We start from the raw sequence: 25,186 nt of genomic DNA on the forward strand, positions 1-25,186 counted from the left end.
CTTGCCATATTTTACAGAACAGTGCTTGAATTCCAAGCCAGTCATCAAGAAGTAATGTAATCTTAATTACATCTTCGTAATACTGAGCTGCTGAAAGCAGTTTCTTATTGAAGTGTAAATGGCTGTGCAATTTCTCCTTCCCTTCACTATGACACTTTCACTCCCTTCCCAAAAGGAATCTCTGGAAAGAGATCTTAAACCTGATTCTACTCACAAAAACTCAATAGAAGGTGTTTTTGTGTATTTTTTTTTTTAAGTTTCTGAGCTTTTTCTTTATCCTACTTTCTCACTTACATATAAAAGCTTTCCAGTCATTAGGACTTTTATCATCATCATCATTACATAGTCCTGCTATCAGCTTTAAGCTTCAGGCTGGCTTTTAGAAATTGCCAGTAGGATAAGACATTAATGATAGTGAAGGTAAAGCATTTTAAATTAAGCTCTCTGGGAGCGTATTTTTATCAATGAAATTTGTTGGTGAGAAATATGCCCGATGGTAGTTTAAGCCTCCAGCTATTTCCATTTGCAGAGTGTGATGCGTTATGTAAAACAATAAGCTGATGTCTGTATTTCTGTGTCTTTTTGTCGTAGATTGATGAAATGAACATTTATGGAAATACTGCACTTCACATTGCCTGTTACAATGGTCAGGATTCTGTTGTTAATGAGCTGATTGACTATGGTGCTAATGTAAATCAGCCTAATAATAACGGATTCACTCCCTTGCATTTTGCTGCTGCCTCCACTCATGGAGCACTGTGTCTTGAACTGCTAGTGAATAATGGGGCAGATGTTAACATTCAGGTAAAACTTGCATTTCAGCTCTTTGATTTTGCTTTATCCTGTTTTCCTTACGTTAGGAGGCTGTGAACTGTAGTAACAAGTACAGCAAGGCTTTAAATCCTTGATAGAAGTAGAGTGATGCTTAGAATGCTGATCATTAAGCTGTTTGAATGAGGTTAACTTCCAGCAGAGGAGCTCTCAGTGCCTTGATAAATGTAATGGCAGCCTTAAACTCTGGGCCAGCCACTCCTCATAAACCACTACTAGAATTTAGTCCCTGAAGCTCTGTGAAACTGTTGACAGAGGCAATGGTGGTATGTCCAGGAACTATTCCTTTCTGGTGCTTTCCCTCCACCTGCAATATGGGTTTCATTAAACCTGTTTCTAACAAGTTTCTTTTGACTTTCCCGGGGAAGTAAGACCTTGAGAATATTTGTTACATATTTTAGAGGCCTGAGTTTAAAAAGCATGATTCTGCTTAGGTTATCTGAATTCTCTTGATAAAAGAGCAAGTGATACATCTTGGTGAACCTCAAAGGGACTTGCTAGAAAACTAAAATCTCTGAGTTCCTATAAGACTATGGCTACTTTAAACTGTGTATATTCTAGTTTCTCATCTGTAAAACTGGTCTTCTAGCATTTAACACCTCTGTCAGGTCCCTTGAGATGAGCGGACAGTCAGTGCACTATTTAAACTCAGAATTATTGAAATGAAATTAGGAATTGTGCTCAGCAATAAATGCGAAACTCCTATGCCAATAAATGTGAGTAGTGACGCAGGTACCTTCCCCTGTTATTTTCTCAGCTCCTCAGCTTTCCCAAGCTCATTTTGTTTTCTCTAGATTCCAAAACATTTATCTCAACTCATTGTACCTTTCCTTGCATGTGTCTTCCCTGTTTTCTAATTGTACCTCAGCCCATTTCTGCTTATTGCTGCAGAACTGTTTTACTTATATGCTTATACTTTTTCATCACATACAGATTCAGTCCTATAGTCTTCAGAAGTCAGTGGAGGTTTTATCTGAAGAAAAGCTGTATGATGTTGAGCTGAGAAACTTCAAGTTGTTACCCCTACTTTACATGCTGAATGGTTGTTTTTACATTTTGTCTGTTAGAGTAAAGATGGGAAGAGCCCGCTGCACATGACAGCTGTCCATGGGAGGTTCACGCGGTCACAGACCCTCATTCAGAATGGTGAGTTTTGGTGCCTGTTCAATACCTCTCCAAAAGTGTAGGCATTTTAGAGGTTGCAGTTTTCAGTTCTGACCCAGAATGCCAAAGGACTGTTCTGAGAGGTGTTCAACTCTCCGTCAAATTCTGACTTGGAGCTGTATCGACATCTCTCATTCCACAGTGTCATAACAAGTGAAGATTTTGCTTCTTAACAAAATCCCGTGTTCCTCCAGCTGACAGTAGTCCAGCTGATCTGTTGTGATTCTTAACCTGAAAACAAGAGTTCAAAGTTGTAGCATTCTATCTGATGACAGAAAGGCATAACAAACTTTCCAAAATGCTTTAAAGAATAAGAAAAATAAAAGTTTCTAACTGTCCTCCCCTGGGAGCTGTGGTGTTCATAGAGTTCACACCATTTTCTCTGTCCTATCACTCAGCAGCTGTACTTCCCTCACCTCCTTTAGTTCTGTATCTTGCTCCTGTCTTCACTGTGTGAACACTTATTTATTCACTAAGCGATGAATAAATATTCTGGAGGGTGGACCAGCGCCACCCTGTCTTTTCTAGCATAGCCAGGAACAGATTTCAGGATTCTGGATTACCTGTCAAATTCATTAAGTATCTCTTTTGTCCAAGCATATAACATATTATTGTTGGAGATCTGGCAGAGACCTGTTTCTGACTGACAGAGGTGGCTAGTACTGATTGTTTACTTATGCTTCCTAGCTTTGGCTGTTATACTAGACAGGACAGTCTGGGTTTTCTGTTTCTTCTCTCTTCTCTGTTCTCTCTTCTCTTCACTACAATTCCAAACTTGGAACCTAATCTAACTGCTGTATCCCTTGATAGAGATACTCTGTGTGAGATGTTTAAGAAGTCTGAAAAGTTAGGCTGTAAATGCAAGGGTGCTTACGTGTACAGAAGACTGTGTTTTAAACAGAAGCCTTCAGTAGGTCATGCTTCCTTCAGGTTGTCATACAACTTCCTGCCATATCTATTCCTGGATAAATAAAATAGTAATAAAAAAATGAGTTTGGGCAAGCTGAAAGAAAATGCAGTTTAGTGTTGTTTAGTGAAAGATGCTCTCTGACTTAATGGTTGTTTGCTTTGTGTTGGATCTGTGTGTGAAAAGATTGGCAGTTCTTCATCTGTCCTTCAGCCGCTCTACTCTTCTTCAAGTTACTTTGTTTTTGATTTTCTTCCTTTGTTCGTCGCCCCTCTAATTTTAGTTTTGTACACATGTCTGATTGCGAGTGAATCTATGCCTTGTTGCCATGGGATATTGTGGAAGAGAGAAATGTCAATGATTTAAACAAATGCAACTTTATCCTATAGTACTTAGTGAACTGGGTAAAAACATCTCAATTTCTGGCTGCTGTTTCTGAGGAGTTTTGGAGGAAGTTGGCTTACCTTAAAATTATAAAATTGCAAGCATGATACCCATCCTTAAAAATGGGCAAAAAGGGAAGCTGGAAAACTTTATATATGTCAGCCAAAAATTCTGAAAGGAATGAATAAACAGACTTTTTGAGTACTTAAGGAGGGCGTAGGCAATATCTGCTATAGCTTCCACAAGAGTGAAGTATGCTGAAACATAGTTCTCTTCTACAGGAGGGCAATGGGCTTTGTGAATATAGCACAGTCCTCTGACTTTTCTGTGGGCAGGTAATGATCATGGAGACCTCCCTCTATGGATGGAGACTCCACCCCAGGGAAGGAATCTGTTATGGCATTTCACTGAACTTTATTTAAAATTAGAAAATTTTGTATAGTTCTTTAGTAGGACTTTTTTTCTTTTTTTTCTATGGCCTGTTATCTCCTGTGTGTGGTGGAAATGCAGTAAATATTACCGTATCCTCATTTTAGCAAGACTTTTAAATACTTTCCTGAAGTATTATCACAGCAAACAAGTGGAGTATAGTCTAGATGAAAATATTACTGTGTGGGTGTGTAACTGGTTGAAAAACTAAGACATTAATAATAAATGTAAAGTGTAATGAAGAGAATTTTGAGTTTCTCTCCAGTGTCTAGTACTATTTGGTATTTTCATTATCAGCTTGAATGGTGGAATAGAAAATGTGCTTTTAGTGTTTGGAGAAAGCATGAAGTTGGGAGAGACTTTTAGTTTGGCAGAAGGTGGAGTGAGAATTGAAAATGATCCTGTACAGCTGGAGGAAGAAGTTATAATGCAAGTGAAGCAAAGGAGAGATAGCACATACAGGCTATCTCAGTATATACTCTATACAGATACTAGATGTATAGATACTCTATACAGTATCAGTTACACAAATACAGAATGGCAGCAGCCAGGTGAGTGGCATTTCCTCAAGAACTGATCTGGGGTTTATAGCGGATCAGAAGCTGAACACAAGTCAAGTCAACAATGTCTTGGTGTTGCCAGCTTAAAAAAAAAAAAAAAAAAAAAGAGAGAGAGAGTATAAAAAAAACCACCACCACCAACAACAAAAAGTGTGCAACATACAGGAGTATATAGGTATATAGCACAGCCAGAAGGCATAAAGTGATTAATCCTTTGCTCAGCTCAGAATTGGTAGGCATCAGCTGTAGTACGGTTTTTGGCTTTTGACATTTTCCTTCCAGAAGGATGTGGGCCAGCTGTAGAAAACTGGAGGAAGGATGAGAATGGTTGGAGTGCAGCAAACCTGATCTGCAAGGAGAGACTGAAAAAATGAGGGTTGCTTGGTCCAAAAAGGAAAACAAGGACTTGATAGGAATCTTTGCATGGGCCAAAAGCTGCAGTAGAGAAGAGATAAAACACGAGATGACAGGCTTAAACTGCAACAGGAAATGTGCTGTTTAAGCCCTGTGTTGTAGTAATTTCTGATGATTAAATATAGGGCAAGAAAATGTTGAAACAGGTTGTGTGGAGTTCTGTGGAGTGTCAGTCTACTGAGGTCTCACAGGTTGGTTAGGCAGATGTTGGTCAGCAAGATCACAAAGAATAACCTGAACTGCTGACTAGACCTCCTGAAGTCCCTTCTTACCCTTTTGTATCCCATGGAGAAATCCATGAGTTCTTAAACACAACAGGACAAATGCAGCCTCCACCTCAGGATGGGGGCTGATGTTCTGCTAGGTAGAGCTGAGCAGATGTACCAAGGAAAAGGTGATTGTGCTGTTCCCTGTCAGCTGCTCTCAGCCCCTGTTAAACACAGAGCAGTCTATTTTTGTTGTAAGACACGGAAAAGGCACACAAAACAATTGTAGTTTGCAATGTGTTCCTTTTGGTCTTTTTAAATGATCTGTTTAACATTGACGCCTTATAGGTAAGGTTCAGTGGCAATGTGTTAACAAATCATGATGCAATTTCAGCAGTTTATTCTTTTACTTTAATAGGAGGCATGCGTTTGTACCTTTAGGTGAGCAGCAAGTCTGAATCATGTTCTTTGCCCATTGTATGTCATCCCATGCACCTGTCTGTTCCCCGCCACTGAAGTTAGGGAGGTGAAAGCACTTCAGGCAGACCATGTGCAGTGCCAGTGGCTGCCTGGGCCACATGTGCCAGTTCTTGGTCTATGAAGTTCAGTCGCCTGGTTATGCTTCATTCACTAGGGAGAAATATCGTTTGTGGTCTCTAGTCCACACTTAATCTTTTGGTGTTAAACTGTATGAAAATGTCTTTTGCAGGAGGGGAAATCGACTGTGTTGATAAGGACGGTAACACTCCTCTGCACGTGGCTGCAAGATATGGACATGAGCTTTTGATTAACACCCTCATAACCAGTGGAGCTGATACTGCCAAGTAGGTGGCTGAGATGGAGCTGCTTCCAAAGGTTGAGTGTTAAGTCCAGTGCCAGGAACCACAGTTACTCCTGAGTTCCTGAAGTATGGAGGCTAAAATGGATAAACGTATTTGTACTACACTTCAATGGGTGACAAGGGACTGAAGTATGAATGGTGGTGCAGGTGGAAGGGAAGGAAGCCCTGCTAAGCTCTTATTGTGCACAGTTATGTGGTTTCAGGTAGTGCCAGTACTGCTTTTTCCTGAAGCTCTGATGTGGCACATGGACATAAAACGTACATGAAGTATGTATGTATAAAGTGTATAAAGTGTATCTTGATCACAGGTATTCCAGCAGGAATGTAGCAAAGAGTTTGTATAGGAAACATCATTGAAGGCACTTGAGATTTTTTTCCAAAGGGAACTGTAAGCATATTCCCTAGAATTTAAGTTAATCTAATTTAGCCTACACCATGACTATTCTGTTATTTCATAACTTTTGATATGCCATAGGATAATCAATAGAATTGCAGTATTGCAAAGCAGATGTTACTAAGCCTGATCTCAGTATAACTGTAGAGCTTGCCTTGATTTTGCGTGGTTTCTGATAGCCAGATGGCTGAAATAATAGAACTGATTTTATTTGATTCTTGGGGCTTTTTTGAATAGAGGGGTAATGACTTGAAATTGGACACAAATTTCTAAATGTTGTTAGTGTTTTCTGCTTCAGTTCAGCTATTTTTTTTCCTTTCTCTCTTCTTTTTTTCTTCTTTTTTTTTTTTTCTCTCTTGTACTTGTGTCAAGACTGCACCCACAACAGACAGTTATTATAGTCCCAAACATTGGGAGGTGCTTGATTTTTAAGAGTTGAGTATTCATAATTTATGTTCAGGTTCTTGTAGTCCATCAAAAAGAAAACAGCAAACCTGAAGGTAAACAAAGGGGTTTAAAAACAGAGTAATATCATGCCATAAGAGATACCTATACTGTGTGTTTTTAGCAGATTCTGATTGCATAAATATGTTTTCAGCTATTAGCTGCACATCTCCAAAATAAAATTTAAGAGTCTTCCACCTAGAATGCACTGTAGAAATGAATGACTCCTCTTGACTTACCTTCTTAGAAAAATCTGATTGCAGATGTAATTGTGCTGGTTTTAGTTTTGAAAATACTTGCAGCTCTTTCTGTTTGCTTGCTTGAGCATGTTAAAGGAAGTGACACTTTTGCCTACGTTCATATATCAAATATGACTGTCACCATGCAATCGCAGAAGGTGGAACAGATCTTCAGTTGTCATGGGTAATGAATTTCCACAGGCTTCAGCTAATGTTACTGGATTCTGTTAACATAGCCAATGTGAAGATCTTGGTGTCTAAATAGATGCGCATTTTTGCTAGCTCTTTTGACAGTACAGTATGTCTCAGTCTGCCTCTTTTTTTGAAGCTTCAGGGTAAAATGAGGTGCTACGGGATAGCCCCTCTTGGACTCAAGGTCATCCAGTTAGAAATTTCTATTTTGCACTTGGGTGACTTGAATATTGATCAAATAAATTACATCTACCAGCACCAGAAATAAGTGAAGTTCAATAACCAGAGATACCAGGCAGACCCAAGTGATGCTGTTGTGCTCAACGAGAGGAGTGAGGAGCGTTGAAACACTGGAAATGGGCTTTTATATGTATTGCGTGTGAATAGCTCTGGCTGAGCTCCCCAAACTGGTTTTGAAAGAGAGAATTCAACGTGTTAGCAACAACTGCAAACAGCTCAGTCAGTCTTTGAGGCAACTGCATTTTAAGGAGAGAGTGTGTAAGTGATGGGAGGAACCCGTGTGAACAGTGTTGTAGAAGTGTGACTGGCTAGCAGATGTGCAGAGTGTATTTTGATGGAAACTAGCCAAAACATGTGCTGGGTGGAAATCTGGACCTAAAAGAAGAAAAATATTGCTTGAGATAGCTAGATGGAGGAGGAGATGGAGGGAAATGGGTGTAGAAGCAATGTCAATATGGAATATCCAATGTTTGCTTAAATAAATGAGTCCACAGCTAAAACAATGCAACCTGCTTATACAGATGCAGCAGCTTGATGAAGCTTGTGCTGCTTTCTTTTAAAGAACAGACTGACAGATCGTCTTTTAAGAGATTTAATCCATCATGTAGAAAATGGTGCTGGCAAAAGAATATTTGTGCAGCACCTCAGGTCACTCTTTAATGTAGTGAAGCAGCAAGGAAGACAAATGTAATGTGAAGAAAGAGGAAGGATGGGCCTGTGGATTCTGGAAGGAATGAGGTTGTTTAATGCAACCCCAAATTTGTTAAATGCACATGTATAAAATTTTGAAGAGAATAAGATATGCTTATAAATATCCAAACACTTATTTGTCTAAAGCATGATAAACAATTATGATTTATGGTGAATCTTGCAGGAAAAAAAAAGTTCCTTTGCCTTTGTTCTGGATCTAGAATCCTCTTCCATGAGGTGATCACTCTCATTCATCTGTCAGTTGTTTTACAGAGAAGAATCCATCTGCTGTTGTTCAAGAGTTTGTCATTTTTCAAAAACATATTGGCTGGAGCAGTCAGGAGATAATAATCTTGTTGAGATAGTTGGTTACACGGGCTCTGTGTTTATATGCACTTGGAGGACTGCTTAATGGTATTTCTAGAATAACAAGATGGTAATCGCAAATCAGTGCTCAATGACAGAAGCCAAGATATCCAAACCCAGAAGTCTTCTAAAGCATGTGGCATGGTTAGGGTCTGAACTGGGACGATTTGCTGATGTTAATAAAAGCTGCTGAGTGTTCGGCTTGTTTAAGAACTATGTGGTTGCCTGATACAGATTTAGCATAAAGATAGGTGTCTACTTTTTTTGTTTTGTTTTTGTAACCCAGTATGTCTGCTCAGAGGAGTTTATAGTGTAGTTGAAAAGGAGGGTTATGTATTGGGGGGGGGGAGTGAAAGAGCATGTGATGACAGTAGCTGGAGCAAACAGGATTAGATGATTAGTTATTAGAATGTGGGAGGAAAACCCTAAGTGTCATGGCACCCTAAAGGAAAATGTGAAAAAGAATCATTGGTTATACTATCCCCAGGGGAGAGGGAAGAATGGGAGGCTTTGAAAACCCAAGCAAGAGTTATCTAAGGGACGTTTACTGCAGTAAAAATGGATTTCAGAAATAATACTAAAAAGCTTTTGGTGTTTACTTTTACCCCTCAGAATGGCCACTGTGGTATGTTTAGCTGATGCAGAAATACGTGCATCCCATGCTGGGAGATTGATTCTTAGCAGTGTCTCCTCCCTTGCTTTCTCCTTTACCTTAGCTTTCATCTCCCGTTTTTAGAAACCTTCCTACCACATTCTGTTCAAAGCATAATGCCAAGATTTTTCTGTATCAGAATATTTTTAACTCCTGAAAAGGATGGTAAGGAAATACAGATAAAATTATCAAGGCAGGAAGAATTTTCCTTAAAAAGGATCAAACATGCTGCCTTCATGGAAGGACCTTTTCATGTGCTGTGTTTGTACGCCACCTGTATTGTTACATGACCTCATCTAATGAGGCTGTTGTGCCTTTCAGGTGTGGGATCCACAACATGTTCCCTCTACACCTAGCAGCCCTGAATGCTCACTCAGACTGCTGCAGGAAATTGTTGTCATCGGGTAAGTAAACCAAGGCAAGCGGCATCTGTGGAGCTCAGTAGTGTGCGTCTGTACTGCTTACAGCCCCTTTATACCCATTGTTGTGAATTGTTCAAATGAAATACTTCCTGTGCTGCTGTCTAGTGTGGTGTATGGCTTTCCTAACAGCATGCTGGTAATTCCTTGCATCCTGTATTGTTCATGCCCAAAGCCCTTTTCTCCTGGTAGGCAAAGAGAGTTTATATTAATTCACTTGGAAGAGGGAGAAAATTTAGGATGCTTTTCCAAATTATAGGCATGCAAGACACCATTTTTTCCCCTCTCCTCAAAGAAGTAATAGACAAAATTATCTCCTTATTAAGCCCACACTTGCACAGGTATTTGTTTCTGTATCTTAGTTACAGCTAAAGTATGTTTCTGAATTTGGCCAAAGGCTGGCCAAAGTTCTGCACATGCAGGAGGGGAAATTAGTGAAGGTGTAGTTTATAGAGAGCAGTCCCAGCATCCTTACCAGAGCCCAAAGCAAAAGCAGCAGGAGTCTGCTGACACAACCTTTTCAAAAGAGGCAGTAATAAGCAAAATCCTAAATATTTTTTTTCTAGGCAAGAGTTTTTGTGAGTTTAAAAAACAAACAAAGAAACAAACAAAAACCCAATTAAAAAAAAAAAGAAAGAAACAAAAACCAACCAAGAAACACACAAAAAAACTAACAAGGATCATTTCTTTTTCCTAGAAAAGTGTTTCATTACTCAACACACAAAATCTCCTATAGCTACTTTTTTCCATAAGCTTGAATCACCTAAAGTATAAAAAAGTGTGAAAAATGATAATTCTCTACCACATTACCGTAAACCTAGGTATCTGTTGGTCTTGACCATCAGATCAGGAAGGGAAAGAAAGCTCTGGGTGACCACTGACAGGTTTGTAGTTTGGCCTTCTGCATCTTCATGACAATCCCTGCATGCTCCTGGAAGCCTCTTTCAAAAAACTAAACCTAAACCCACACACAATAGAAATTACCCTATTTCATGCTCAGGCTGACTCTGTAGCTTTTCTCATCTCTTCATGTTTTCCGTCTCCATGTCCTGCTGTCATAGTTATCTCAATAAGTATCTAACTCCTGAATGCCTGTCATGTGGTTTTAAATAGGGATGTGGTGCAGAGCTGGATGCAGAACTAAATTCTTGTTGACTTCACAGCTCTTTTTATAGAGCTGCCAAAATGGAGCAGCGGCTCACTGTTTCCGTGACAACCTCTTTCTGACTGTAGTTGCTTGCGTTCTGTTTTTTCTAACTAACTGATTTTTCTGTCTCTGCAATGTTTCTTGTGGTTTAACTAGGACAAAAGTATAGCATAGTGTCCTTGTTTAGTAATGAGCACGTGCTGTCTGCAGGCTTTGAAATAGACACCCCTGATAGTTTTGGAAGAACATGCCTCCACGCTGCCGCTGCAGGAGGGTGAGTAGTTGTGACTGTAGCTGTTACAAGTTATTTTGTGCTTTCATCGCAGATTTGGTGCAAGCCAGTTTGTCTGTGCAATCCACAGATGTCAAATTCTGGTCACTTGAGGTTGTATTTTGCCACTGCTCTCATGCACGCATTGCTTGCAAAGCAAAGGAGGTGGTCTGAAAGGACTCCTCTAAAACAGACAGCTGGGTTGTGACTGAAGCACAAGTTTCAGATGTAGGGTAAACCTTCCTTTTTGTGCCCCTGTGAAGACTGCTTGAGCTTTGGGTTGGAGTGCTGTGTACTCACCCAGATCGGTTTATTGCCATAAGAGTTGCTGAGGGCCAGTAGTGAGCAGAAAAGTGTCAGTTCCTAAAGCAAAGCAGAAGAAGGAGAAGGAGCTGTGGCTCCTGGGATGCTACTGGCAGGGCAGTTATTCCCAGCCTCCTCCGCTGGACTGTATTCTTGCCTCAAAACACAACAGTGTCCTTGAGGCAGCAACCCTGGAGTCCAAATGCAGCTCTCCCTTCCAATTTTCAGGTACAAGTTCAGAAGTTCCTAAAACAACAACACAAAAATCACCAAATCAGAAAGCCAAAGTCTTTCAGAATGATGTATTCCTGATGAGTGCTGGGAGCATGACATGAAAACAAATTAAAACTGAAATACCTCAATTTATGTTGTAAATGTAGCATCCAGTTAGTTTAAATGCTTCCAAATAATTGTCAGTGGAGCTCTGTGAAGTTAACCTAGCAAAAGGATAAAACATTTGGCAAGCATTGAGTTTTGACTCTTCTTTGGAGGACTATGGCTCAGAAAACAGCTGAAATGGAGCCTTGGCTAGAACCCAGTCTGCATTCTCTATGATTTTAGCAAGCAGAAATGGTCATCCATGGTGAATACTGGGTGATCTTTCAGGAAGTTGCTTTTCTTCTTGGTGGATCAAAATAGATATATCACAAAATTCCCATAATTACAGACACCTAATGAAATTGATCTGAATGCCGTTTTTATAATTCTTACAGTATTTTTCTTGTTGATACTTGCCTCCTGTTATTAATAGGGGACGTATGATTGTTGCTTGGATTGAAATTATTATAGTACGCTTCAGATGCTACCTCTTCAATAAGGCTGCACTCCAAAAGAATAATAAAAACAACCTGGAAGTCCAAAAGAGAACGAAAGAGAGGCTTCATAAGAAGCAAAAGTAGTTTATGAAAATAGTCATATTTTTCCAGTGGTTTACTACAGTTGTCATCACTAACAAGTATTTTTATTTTTAGTATGTTGTGGTGAGTGTTTTGAAGTTAGCAGTTTAGAGTAGGGCTGAACATATGCCAACATACCGCATCCCGCCATTTTTTCCCTGGAGCTGGAGCTATGCAAAAAGCATATTTTTTTTTTTTGCCCCTGACACATGCCTGTTTCTCCCATTACACTAATGGGAGTTGTATGGGTATGTAGAAAACAACATACTTCAAAGGTCTGCTCATCTGGTTGTGAACAGAAATGATTTATTGCCCCTGTTAATGATAAAGAAGTCTTGGAAAGTGCTATGCTTCTTTACGTCACTTTCTGGCTTGGGGTCGTACATTTATTCTCCTAAATTACAAAATGTATCAAAATTTAGCTGCTATGTTTTCTATTAAAAATCACCTGGCTTTAAATGACATGAAGAAGCTGTATTGAATTATTTGAACAGGTAAAAAACAAACAAACAAAAAAAAACACACAATGGAGCCCAACTCATCCACTTATATAAATTCAATTTAAATATGACAATCATTTTAAATACTTATGCCTCTTATTCAGCAATGCACTTAAAGACGTGCTTAAATCTATCGTCAACAAATTATATGAAAATGAACCTAAAAGTAACTCTTGTAATTGAATCTCACTAAAGTAGGCAAGATTTTAGCACAGTGCTTACTGTTGAATGCTTTTCTAGAAGGGGGTGGATTTTGTTAAATGTCACCTCTTCATTATTAGACTGACATTTTATAAGCAATCAACAACTTTAAAAGCTCTCTCATAAAATAGCATTTCAGTGTGGGAAGCATTAGAGTACAACTCCCTTTGAAAATCTACAAACACACTGAATTCAGATCATATTTACTGCTTTTTCTTTGGAAAAAAATATCTATTTTTCTTCTGCAGAAGAGAAGTCTGAGGTTTTCTAGAAACAAAGGAAATTGACTTTTAAACAGTCACTTTCTGTTTGCTGTGATTGAATTTCAGGTTGTAGTTGGCTGTACCCTGATATTGCAATGCAAATAGTACGATAGTAGAGTAACTTTTTCCCGTTTGGGGGTGGGGAGGCAATCAAGATGTAAGCTTCTGCTTTGTTTATGCTTTATTATTATTTTTTACTTCTCTTTTCAGTAATGTTGAATGTATAAAACTCTTGCAAAGCAGTGGAGCAGATTTTAATAAGAAGGACAAATGTGGGAGGTAAGTAAATTATGAGGTTAATTTAAAAAAAAATAAAAGAAGAATCTAGCAGTCAAGGAAGAAAGACCACCTCCATCTGGAAATTGTGTGTTCCAGGAAAAATGACAGTAAAATAAAGTAGGAGTTTGGCTTTCCCTACAGAACTGCTGCTACAGTTATATGCCATACAGGTGCAGACTTCATTATATACATAAAAGCCATCCCACCCTCTCAAGTTTTATGTTTTAAAAATATCACAGGTGTATTATTTTTTTCCCTTATTGCTTTTCTTATTGCCTGAATTCTTGTGCTGATGTGCCCAAGACAGCGCCCTTGTTATGATGGGAAGGATTGCTGCTATTTGACATGCTTCCTAAATTTTTTTCCCTTCCATATGAAGTGTTGCTATGAGTGTTGCTATGCCAGGAATGGATGCAGAGATTTCACTCCTTGATTGCTGCAGAATCTCTCAAGCATTTTGTCATGTGATTTTTCGACAAGGCAGATGTTTTCCAAAGCAGGTTCCCTAAAACATAGGGGTGGCATTAGAGCAGGGGAAGAGCTGTAGCCAACCTAATAGCACCATTTGGTTTGGTACATTGTGTTTTGTGTGATAGCAGATTGTGCCATTACATATTTATACAGCACTGCAGTGGCCATACAGCCCTGTAATGGGTACATTATCATCCACCCTCAGCTGTGGCAGTGAGGTGCCTAAGCACTGAACCTGGGTTTCCTGCTTCTTTGAAGCTGTAAATCATGATAGATATGCATGCATTTGCAGTTGTTTAGATCAGAGAGGAAGGTGAATTCAAGTTAACTGTTTGATGACAGTAACTGTGTTTGAACTTAAGACACCGCAGAAATTCTCTGTAAATACTGCTGGGGTACCTGTTTTTCAGGCCTTGTCATTATACTAACATAAATGAATTACAGCCGAAAGGTTCCAGCATGGTACTTCCTGGTAGAGAGACAGCAGTCATTATTATTCAGATCCTTTCAATATATACCCAGTAGAAGTGTCAGATATGTAAAAAAAAAATAAAAATAAATAAAATTAAGATATTCTTCTGTCCCATTTATAGGAGCCAGGTTCAAAAATGAACTATACTCTGCTTCTGTTCTGTTTTGTTTTGTTTTTTTAAACAACTTCCACCAAATTGAAAGTAGATGATTTTAGGGGACAAATGAATTTAAATTAGTCAGTTAGATTTTTTGTAGCAGAGGGAGCCTTTGTGAGTTTCAGCCCTGCTGGAAGTTGTTCTGACAATGTGAGCTCTCTCTGAATGACATTCAGGCTTTGAAGTGGGTGTGCTGAGCATGTGGCATGCTGAATTTTCCTGCACAATGAATCTTTTCTTGGGCTTTGGAATTTGTCAGTGTGATGGGATCCCCCCACATCTCTGTCTGTGTCGCAGTCCACCTCTGGTGCTGCTCAGCCTGCCTATGCCAAGATGATTTTGGAGCTGTGTACAGACTGTAGTTTCATTGTCTGGAACGGGGTTGCCTCCATGGGGTAATTCTGAGCAGCTGAAGCTAGTCAAAGTGAACAACTGGAGCTGAGCCTTGGCAGAGGCGTGTTTAACTACTGAGACACATGTCCCCAGTCATGTTGAGCAGTGCTGCATAGCAGGTGGATTATCAGACTGCAGAGAAACCAAACTGAATTCCGTCTGATGGACAAAGAAGCTTTTAAAGCATTGTCTGTGCATAATAAAAAATATAAAAGCATAGTAATGCTGTGCAAAGTCAGCCTTAAAAGAGAGTTCATATGTTTATTATTATATAAACAGAAAAAAAAAAAAGAAGGCAGCTGTAAGGGAGGTGATAATAAAGCCTGGGTCAGTTGCTCTGTTCAGTTGGTACAGCCCTGCCTGTTGTAAAGTGTGTGGCAGATTCATTTCCAATTGTTTTTTCCTAAAAAGTCTACTTTAAGTACTTTGAGATTGAAAAATCTTAGTCTGCTCCCATGTGGGAATATTTTTGAGACAGGAGAAACACACTGTGTGTCTCCAGACCATAGGTTTTGTTTTCTTTTTTGGGGATATTGGGAGAGGGATTTACTTTGGAGTTATAAAGTGGTGAGAACTATAGCTGTGTTTTACATATGTGAGAGATATATATATATATATAAATATACTTATATATACTTATGTATACTTATATATATTTCTCTTCTCATGGGCAGTCATCCCTACTAAATAAGATGCTGCAAGGGATGTCCTCCTCTTCTCTGCCTCCCAGCTGGAGGCACATAGTGGTGTATGCAGAGCAGCAGCAGCAGATCTCACTGGGAATAGGTTGTTTGCAAGATGCAGATTTTGGATCTCTTTGCCACTAGGCTTGGTAGGAGCACCAAAACTTCCTAATAACACAGTAATTTGTTCAATTTGCATAACTTTGCATTTCATCAGAGGAACATAAGGTGCTGGTATTGACTTGCTGGAAATCTGTAGGAATACAGCAGTTAAGATTTATTGTTATCCCTGGCAGTGCATGCTGGAATATGAGGTAACAAATTGTCACTTGTGTTTCAGGACACCTTTGCACTATGCAGCTGCAAATTGTCATTTCCACTGTATTGAGACACTGGTGACAACCGGAGCCAATATTAACGAAACAGATGACTGGGGGCGCACCCCTTTGCACTATGCTGCTGCTTCTGACATGGACCGAAAGTAAGAGAACCTGTTTGTATTCTTTATTTAAAGTGTTTTGCCAAATCAGCGTCCTTCTGCTCTCTTTGTGATGCTAAGCCATTTGAACCAAAAAAAGGATTTTGTTAGCAAAGGAATTTCTCTCAGATATATGCGTAACTTCACATGGAATTGCTCTGACTGTATGCCAGATCCGTAGATGATGCGGAATCTCAGCTCTACAGTTTACCTTTCATGTAACACACAGTTTTGCAGCCTCTCTGTCCTAATGAACTATTCTACAAACAGTCTGTCTTCTGTTTTCCTCTGTGTAGTTTCCTCACTAAAGGAAGCTCAGAGAGTTTTCCATATCTGCTTTGCAAGACCATCAGAAGGGGTGGGAGAAGGGGCAGCAGTAGGAGAGGTTTTCCCAGATATACTGCAGTGACATACATCTGGCCATTCTGACAGACTTCTTGGCAAAGATGGGATAGATCCTACCCGTCAGTCTCTCCACTGTCAGAGTTGCTAAAAACATTCACCCTCTCCAAATAGGCTGCTCTTTAGAGACTAAGAGGAGAGAGGCCTGGGGAACATCCTTTGGCAGAATGCGAAGCTGTTCTTTTGAGAAAAGTTTGGAAGGGGGAAAACAGCTGCAAAACTTAAAAATCCTATGGTTACTGAATGCAGTTTCTGATTCCCAGTTAGCTGTATGTTCTCATAATCTCTTCCCAATAATATACCGTATAAAACAAGGCCAATTATCCTGTTAGCGCTCTCTTAAAATTGTTGGTGACCTGTATTTATTTTAGATTATCCCATGCTTATCTACCTCTTTCCTTCAGACACTAAGGAACAATTTTTTGGTTGCTAATATGCAGAGGTCTGAGTTAAAGGGGAAAAAAAAAAGTGTGGTACATTCACAATAGAATACCACCTCAGAGCCACTTCAGACTTCTCCTTAACCTTGTGGTAGAGGTTTGGATACCATATAGGAGCATCAATAGCTTCCTTGTCATTTGCTTCATTTGCCATGACAATACTGATATTGAAAATGTCTTCCCTATCAACCTGAAACCTGAACAGTGCTGGGAAGAAGGCAGCAGGCTCTTCAAAGGACCGTTCTTGGCATTACAAGCAGAGTAGTCTTACATGAAAGCTTTCAGCACCAATTGTTTCTAAATCTGTCTTGCCAGGGTGAGGTCTTACTCAGGACGTTGAGAATTGCAATTCAGTGTATGTTTTTCAGATTCTGACTTTTTATAGGTGATGCTCCTGCATGTAAACAAGCTCTTGGTTAACTTAAGGATGTAGCTACTTCTATTGGTAACAGAAAAAATAAAATAAAAACGTAATTTAACCACAATCTGAACATTGGCCAGAATATGTGACCTTTATTTGCCCTCATAATCCAAACATAAATTGATTCTGATGTGGTGATGTTGTCTTATTAAATTTTCCAGTTTGAGATGTTGTGGAAGTCTTGTTACATAGACGAAATGTTGTTTGCAGTCCATCATTTTATAGGACAGGGTTTTTTTTCTTCTAAATGACAAAGATCTCCTTAAGTCAGACAGTGTTAGACCAAAGAATATTCAACATCATTTAACTTTGGGCATGGGCAGTTAATGAGCAGATAGAAGTCTTGGTGCAGCAAGGTAGTTGTACGGTTTCAGCTATTCTGGTAACTCTTTTTACTCATGGACTTCAAAAAATTACTCCTGCAGTGGAAATCACAAAAGCATTTTCCTTAAACAGATTATTCAAGTTTCTGATTATGTCTTGTTTTTTCCAGATCATGGCTTATTCCGTCCAGGGAATCCTATATCAGGATCTCACTGATTTTTAGTGACAGAAAGCAGATGCATACAGGGCTTTCATTTGTTATATGAGATGTTTGAAATACTGGTCAGTACACAGGTGTCTCCTAGGGCTTTTCTGAGCTTTGACCAACTGTCTTTATTCAACATAACACACGAGGACTATCCATGAGCTTACAGTGTTAACATTCAGAGGAGGTTTTTTTTAATTGATAAATAAGTTTTCTTGAGTCAGTGCCCATCAGACAGACCCTGCATTTGTGGAACAATCCATTACTGTTGGCACCCACAGGAAGAATATAAAATCTCAATAATAGGAATGGAAAATAGCATGATAAGGAGAGAATGTACTGTTTTGCGTTGTGCAGAATCCAATTTGGAACATGTGTGTTACATAGGGATTGAAGTTAGCAAACAGTCCTCCTTACAGGCCTTTCAAGGTACTGATCTGCCCTGTTCACTGAAGTTTGGAAGCATGTGTTGGTCTTGGTGGCCAAGCAAATTCATAATCACAATCTGACTGTAAGGTCACGAATCACAATCTTCATCCATTTGACCGGGCAGCAGAGATGCCACAAATGATCCTGGTGTGAAGGAGTGTGAAGACATGCTGAGCTCTTAGAAGCATCTAAAGAATCTGACCAGGCATTTGAGAATCTGAGGCAACATCTCATGGTGTTGCCAAGATATTTCACAGAAAGTGAGGAGAGTCAGCAATGCAGCTAAAGCATATTCAAGATAGACTACTTCAGTATTAGTACCTAAAGGGCTCTGAATCTTTGATGTTACTAGCAAGTCATTGTAGGAAGCAGCAAGCTGTAGTAATCCTGAATTCCTCTCTGCAATGGCAACAGAACAGAACACACAACATTGCTGTAGGAGATATGGAAGGATTCTGGACAGTAATGAGCAAACTGTTTCTGATAGAAACCAGAATTTTCTTTCTTTTTCTTTTTTTTTTTTTTTTTTTTGCATTGATTGGCAGGATGATAAACTGCCATGTTGTAGTTGTCTCCATTGCTTGCTGCAGACCCATGTAGCATGCTCATTAAATTTACATAAACTTATTTATTTATTTATTTATTTATTTTTTACTGTTGGCTGGAGAAGGTCAACTCCTTGCAGAGGAGATGGGGGATGGGTGGCAGACTGCATCAAAATCATTCATATTTTGAAAATAAGCTGCATTTTTCTGTTGTTTATGCTAAGAAGAAAGAATATTTTAGGTAACTCCCATGAAAATGCTGAAGAACTTGAAAGAGCCAGTGAGATGAAGGAAAAAGAAGCTGCGTTGTAAGTTTGGTGTCAATAAAGAAGTTAAACTTTGCTTCTGGAGAAAGCCACTGCTTTGCACTGCAGTTTACACTCTGCTTTTGCTCTTTCATTGCTCTGCTAAACAAAATGCTTGGCTTTAATGAGGGCTAACCTAAAGAAAAAAGCTCTATGCTTTCCTCTGTGTGCATATTCCCTAATATTTCTGCTTCTGTGCTTGTTGCTCTTTTTTAATTGAAAATGCACTGTTTCAGTAATTTAATAACTTTTTAGCACCATGCATTGCCTTATTTTAATGCTTTGCACTGAGAGTGTATGTTGCAAAGAGAAGTCAATCAATGGCTTCTTCAATTTATTTGCTTGGATTAACATTTTCACCTAGCTGCATATTGATTATTATTTTTTGTTTTAAAAATACCCTTTTTCATATGGCAGCCATATATTCAATACGAATTACAAGAAAGTAATAGCAACAAAATGATAATATCTTGATGGAATAAGAAAGAATGTTAAGAGCTATGAAGAATGTACAGGATCCTTTGAAAAACACAATTTAAAAATGCTAACAAAGAGGAAAATACATTAATATACATACATACCAGGAAAGTAATTCAGTAAAGTCCGATTTTTCAGCTTGCCATAGTGTATAGCTGCAGGCCAATGCTGTGGTCTGTGAGATTTTGCATAAAATAGCAGCAGTTCTAGCTCTTCCAACTTAGTTGTTTACATTATGGTACAGGATTGTGACTTTCAGGCTTTGTAATAGAAGACCAATTTGGAACCTAGAATAGCAGCAAAGGTTGGGTTTAAGATGGTTTTTAATGAATTGTTTTTATGATTGTTTTAAATCCCCACTCAAAGATGAGTGGGGATTTTCTGGTTAAAAAACTGGTGAATGTGGTGAAGAGGAAGGCAACCTGCAAATGATTTGAGGTGCGGTTCAAAACACAGAATTAACTGCCTGACTGCCTGTCTGCAGTGCCACTCCTAGTTGTAGTGAGGGCTAAGTCTGTTAAACAGAGTGAGTTAAACTCATGAATTGTTCACAGGTGTCTGGAGTTCCTTCTACAGAATGATGCCAATCCATCCATCCAAGACAAAGAGGGGTACAACACTGTGCATTACGCTGCTGCATATGGGCACCGGCAGTGTTTGGAACTGGTGAGTGCTCACACAGTTCAGAGATCTCTATCTGCTGATACATACATATATATATATATATATATATATATACATGTGTGTGTGGGGGTTCTATATGCTAGTATTGTGAACAGCCCCAAAGGTTACAATTTGAGTTTCTTAGATATTTACAATGCTGTGAAAACCTGCAATAAACTCAGGAAGGTGCAATAAACTCAAATATATGCAACCAGGTGCATCTTAAAAACATGATCATCTTGATAATCCAGTCCTTGTTCAACAAGCTGGTGCTTAAATGTTGTCTTTGAGTGGAGCTCAAATTACTTTTAACTGTGGTCAAAATGTTCCTGGTGTATGTGCCATTAATATGGGATAGTTCCCACTGCATGATGCTGTGTGTCCTCTGTAGCTGCCACATTATCAGACTTGCAGACTGAGAGAGTAAATAGCTTTTGTTAGCTTCATACCTGCAATGCCTTTTAACCTGTAAAGAAATAATAGCAGCATTGTTAAAGTAACCATCATCAACCTTGTATGCCATGTGTCTGCTTTTTAGTTGTTGTATTTTCATTGTTGTTGCATCAGTCAGAAATTGCATCTCATAAGAAGCCAAAAATTTGGGAGATTTATTGTGTGGACTTATAGGAGTTCGATGGCTGTAAATAAATAAATAAATAGAAGTGTCATGAAAATGGATCTTAACTGAACTGTCTGATATACAGGGAGATCCAACTCTAATTGCTTTTTAAAAAAAAAAAAACAAAAACAAAAAAACCCCACAACACTATAATTAGAAAATCATATAGAGATCCAGGCCTTAGTAAGACCACTGTGTGCTGTTTATTGTTTTATGTTGCTTGGTTCGTTCTTTGTTAAAGAGCCAAAGTACTTAATTATTGAGAAGGACTATTGTACGACACATGCTGCTTTCATACCACGTGCATCAGTGCTGTCAGTTTCTGCCACCCTTGGGGAAATCCTGCAGCTGTCCTACCCCAGGGTCACCAGAGCAAGGAACGGCTGACCTGCAGTTACACCAGGGCAGCCCTGGGTCACAATTGCAGGTGTTGTGCTAAGCCTTTTTAGCTCCCACCTGTGTGCACAAATATATTTAGGGCGCTTAGGGTATCACTGCTGCTTTTTCACTTGTGGCAGCCATTTGGCCTTTCCTTGTTTAGAGCCATCTCCTCTTACGTGATTCTGCCCGTGGGGATGGAGCAATACTCTGCTGTGCCTGCTGTGGATTTGGAACAAAAGCAAATGCTCCTGGCATTTGAAGGGCGTATATATAGTCTTCTCTGTGCAGTGTGCAAGCCTATGCTTGTATGCCCACAGCAATGTGTATCACAGCCTTACCCGTGTCTTATCACCAGATTCTTGCATGACTTGTGTGAGCAGAGCTCTCTCTAACAGCGTCTTTCAGCCTTCAGATCATAGTCCCTGTGTGCTGCTGGGTGCAGAGCAGGCACAGAGCAAGGTCTCCTCTCTTTTCTTATGCTTGCTCCTGGGCATGTTTTCTCACAACGTGTCTGTTATAGGCAATAACCTGCTATCAAGTTCCAGTGTTACTTAGGCATGCTAGACAAAAGGAAGAACTAGGAGTGCAGGATGTATCAGAGGTGTTGGGTTTTTCTTTAATTTTGAAGGGTGATGTGCAAACTGTGGGTGAGAGGCAGCAATGCAGCAAGTGCTCTGTATTTGGACAGAGAAATTCAGTGTTTTTCCATGTTAATCCTCCCATAGTTGAGACTATAGCTGCAGTATTAAAAATGAAAGCATCATTTACAGAGCTAGAGCCATACAGCTGTTTTGTGTTTCTGTGTGAAAGAACATTGCTAGGGATTTTAGCTTTTTGTCTGCAAAGGACCACTTTGTGTACTAGCTTGTATACCTGAGGACCATGGGGTCCATCGGGATTATGATTTTGCCATTGGTATTTAGGGTTTGATAGGCAGCTCATTGTCTCTCTGGAATACAAGAGCTAGATGTATCAAAAAGTATTTGTGTTTGATCAGCAGCAGGACCAAGACTCATCTTTGCACCCACTGTCCGAGTAGCTGACTCTGGTTTTGTGCAATGAGCATTTGTCCCTTAGATCTAGGGAGTTACCAAGTCCCAGGTTTAGTATTTATTTATATTTGGTAACAGTGACTAACTAATTGATACAGGCATCGCATTTACATTGATTTTTTTTCTTCCCCTCATTGCTTTTATCCACAATGGCAAAAAAGCTGGGACCAGCCTCAAAAGGTAATTTTGCTTTGAGCATATTTTCAGATGTTCTTGCTCAAGGAACAGTGGTAGCCCAGCAACACTAATTCCAGTGTAAATATGTCTATAGATCGGCAGATTTTTTGTTTTGACTTCACAGATTCAGTAACAGATAAATTGGTGTCCAAGTGCTAACTTTGAACCACTAATCTGTATCACAGGAACTCTGTCATATGGAATAGCCTTTTGAAATATTTCCAATCTCTTCTACCCTGAAGAAGAGATTTTTCATGCAGGATTACTGAAATAAAAACATGTTTTTCACTGTCAAATGAACTTATTTTACTGTTTTATCACTTGGATAAATGTTTTTTAATTTATGATTGGCAACTTGTAGTCAAAAATATCTAAGAATTATCTTACCTTGTTCCACAAGAGGGTTCTTTGTGGGCATAAAACTGTTACAGGAAGAAGAGCATTTAAAATATGGAGCTTTAATTCTGATCAAAACTAAGGCAAAGTGGATGCAACACTGAGTTTGATTTTTATGAGTAATGGTACCTAGTACTTCTGTATATGCACGATATTGAACTACAGCAAAATGTTAATGAATTTTTCAGTGTTCTAGGACATGTCAAATGTATCAAAGAGCTGGTAAGACTAATTTTTTTCTTTCTCCTGACCTTCTGGTTTTTATAACAGGTACCTAAATTAACTTAAATAAATGATCACATAAAAAAAATATCTGAAGAAGTCTCTAGTGGAGTTTCCTTAGCTAAGAGTCTGATCTGTGCTTTAAGCACCATAACTTCCTAGCATGACAAAATATTTACACCTTTGAGTACAGTTTGGGAAATTCTGGTTTACCTACAGAAAATTGTGGTTTCTGTGATACCGATATTTTGGGAGGAATTTAGGTAAATTTCTTTGTGGGGAGAGCAGAGGTGTTAGGAGAAATAAGGATCAAGAGTGAAAAGGCCATATCCTTTGGAAAAGGTTTGTGTTTGTGTGTTCAACCACAGAGTCTGGTGCCAGAAGTGGTTTTCTTGAGGAGCTTTGGATTGTCTGGGATGTTAGTGGGGCAGATGCTCTGCAATGAATGACCTGATGTTGCTAAAAAGAGAAGAATGGAAGTAGATTCTTGAATTCTTTCTCCATCTGTAACAAGCCATTCCTAAAGGCTGAGTGCTGGGCATGTGTGCTTGTGAGCAAGTAAAACTCAGTCTCTCTCATCTGCTTTCGTGCTTCTAAAATATAACCTCATGTTTCTTTACATTGGGACTGACTTCTTGGGTGCTCGGTAGTCAGGGATATTGGTCAAGGTTGCTAGTTGGTATGTTAGAGTTAGAGTTGATCACATCACCAGACTGCAGTAGTTTGGGGGGGGAGTGTATGTTTCACTGAAACAATCTCTTATCACAAAATCCCTGTTGGTGTGGAAAGAGTGAAATTTAAATTGTAATTTCACATTAAACTGCAGTCTGGAGGGCCAGTCAGGCACTTTGCGCTGGTAAAAAATATATTCCTGTGCTATGTCAGGGCAAACAGAATTAAGTGTCTTTCTTCTGTAGTGAAATCTCTTCTCTGACTGTAAGAATTGATGGTTATTTTTCTTTTAATCTGCTCTTCTTTTTAGCAAAGCTACATTAGCAAATGAAATTCACTTTTTGCCTAACAGAAATTGAATTGCCACAGGGGCTAATTCACTTGAGAATGGGAGGAGAGCATGGTTTAATGGAAAATCATGTCTGAAAGGGAAATCTCGGTCTGTGTGTCTTACTGAAGCAGGTAACCTGAAGATCTGCGTGCACCAGGAAGATTTCTTGGTATCAGGCCCTCACAACTATGCTGTGAAGTTTGAAGAGCAAACTTTTATTAGATCAGCTGTTACCAGTGGGGAAAAAAAGCAATCTGTGCCTTCAAATGCTTGCTCCTTAACCTGTGAAGTAGAAATCTCAGACCCCTTAGGTATTTCATGTAGCTACTACTGACCACATGCATCTCTTATCAACAAGAATTTGTTCATTTATCCATCTGAGAGCAGGACGCTGGTAATGAGTGGTGAGTGAATCACAAGTGTGGTTGGGATAGGCATTAAATAGCCTTTTGCCACATGAGGATCTGGCTCAGACACTTGTGCAGCTGCAGCCCCTGGGCCACTTCATGGCCTGAATCTATTCATTTAGGGGCTATGTTCTGGATTTTCTCCTTTGTGAATATCTCACAGTCTCCTTGGCTCCATCCTTCTGAAAGGGCAGCATTTTGTCTGAAAGCAGCAGTGATTTCGTGTGGTGAATGACTGCATAACGAACTCTGTGATGGCTTTTCGTGTGTGTCAGCTCTGAATATCTGAGCTGTTATTTCATGTGCAGCACAGAAGTTTTATTTTTTTTTCTCAAGTTAGTTGCTACAGTTAGGAATTCAGATGCTTATTTTCATAAAGAAAGCACCAATAAAACTCCAAAAATACACAGAACAATTATCTAAATAAATAGACTCCACAGGTGCAGAATTCTGAAAACCATACACATATTTGGATACTCCTTTAAGGAATGAGCCTTTATCAAGCACCAGTTGGAGCTGACTGGAGCCGCTGGCATTTGAGGCTTGGTGGTTGTGCATGCAGCTCTCAGTGCGCCAGAACCAGAGACCCTTTCTATCAAACTCATTGGCTGTAAACACCCATCCTTATGTTTTTTTTCTGAGCAGAGGAAGCTCGAAATCATTAACTCTAGTGGATCTAAAAGCAGAATGCAAAAGAAGAAAAGAACTTAAGAACATAATCCTTTGAAAATAACCTTAACAAACCTTCGAATTTCTCTCTTAGTCCTAGAATCCCCAGATCATGGTAGATTGATTTAGTTACTTAAGATTTGATTTCAGTATTTTTTCAAGA

At 39.2% G+C, this 25,186-nt stretch overlaps 1 protein-coding gene across 6 annotated transcripts in view; it reads left to right on the forward strand.

The window, feature by feature from the left end:
• Positions 1 to 25,186, forward strand: part of ANKRD44 (ankyrin repeat domain 44) — a 142,392-nt gene that overhangs the window by 87,416 nt on the left and 29,790 nt on the right. For 2 of the 6 annotated variants that reach the window (XM_032190292.1, XM_032190294.1), the window contains exons 8-16: positions 592 to 804; positions 1,899 to 1,977; positions 5,605 to 5,719; positions 9,275 to 9,357; positions 10,676 to 10,793; positions 13,164 to 13,232; positions 15,749 to 15,889; positions 18,877 to 18,960; positions 19,989 to 20,100. In XM_032190292.1, the coding sequence (XP_032046183.1) occupies positions 592 to 804; positions 1,899 to 1,977; positions 5,605 to 5,719; positions 9,275 to 9,357; positions 10,676 to 10,793; positions 13,164 to 13,232; positions 15,749 to 15,889; positions 18,877 to 18,960; positions 19,989 to 20,100 (1,014 nt within the window). The remainder of the gene's footprint in view (positions 1 to 591; positions 805 to 1,898; positions 1,978 to 5,604; positions 5,720 to 9,274; positions 9,358 to 10,675; positions 10,794 to 13,163; positions 13,233 to 15,748; positions 15,890 to 18,876; positions 18,961 to 19,988; positions 20,101 to 25,186) is intronic. The other 4 variants (XM_032190293.1, XM_032190296.1, XM_032190295.1 and 1 more) reach the window with 2 other exon arrangements.

Source organism: Aythya fuligula, chromosome 6, assembly GCF_009819795.1.
Source record: "Aythya fuligula isolate bAytFul2 chromosome 6, bAytFul2.pri, whole genome shotgun sequence".
Classification (NCBI taxonomy): domain Eukaryota; kingdom Metazoa; phylum Chordata; class Aves; order Anseriformes; family Anatidae; genus Aythya; species Aythya fuligula.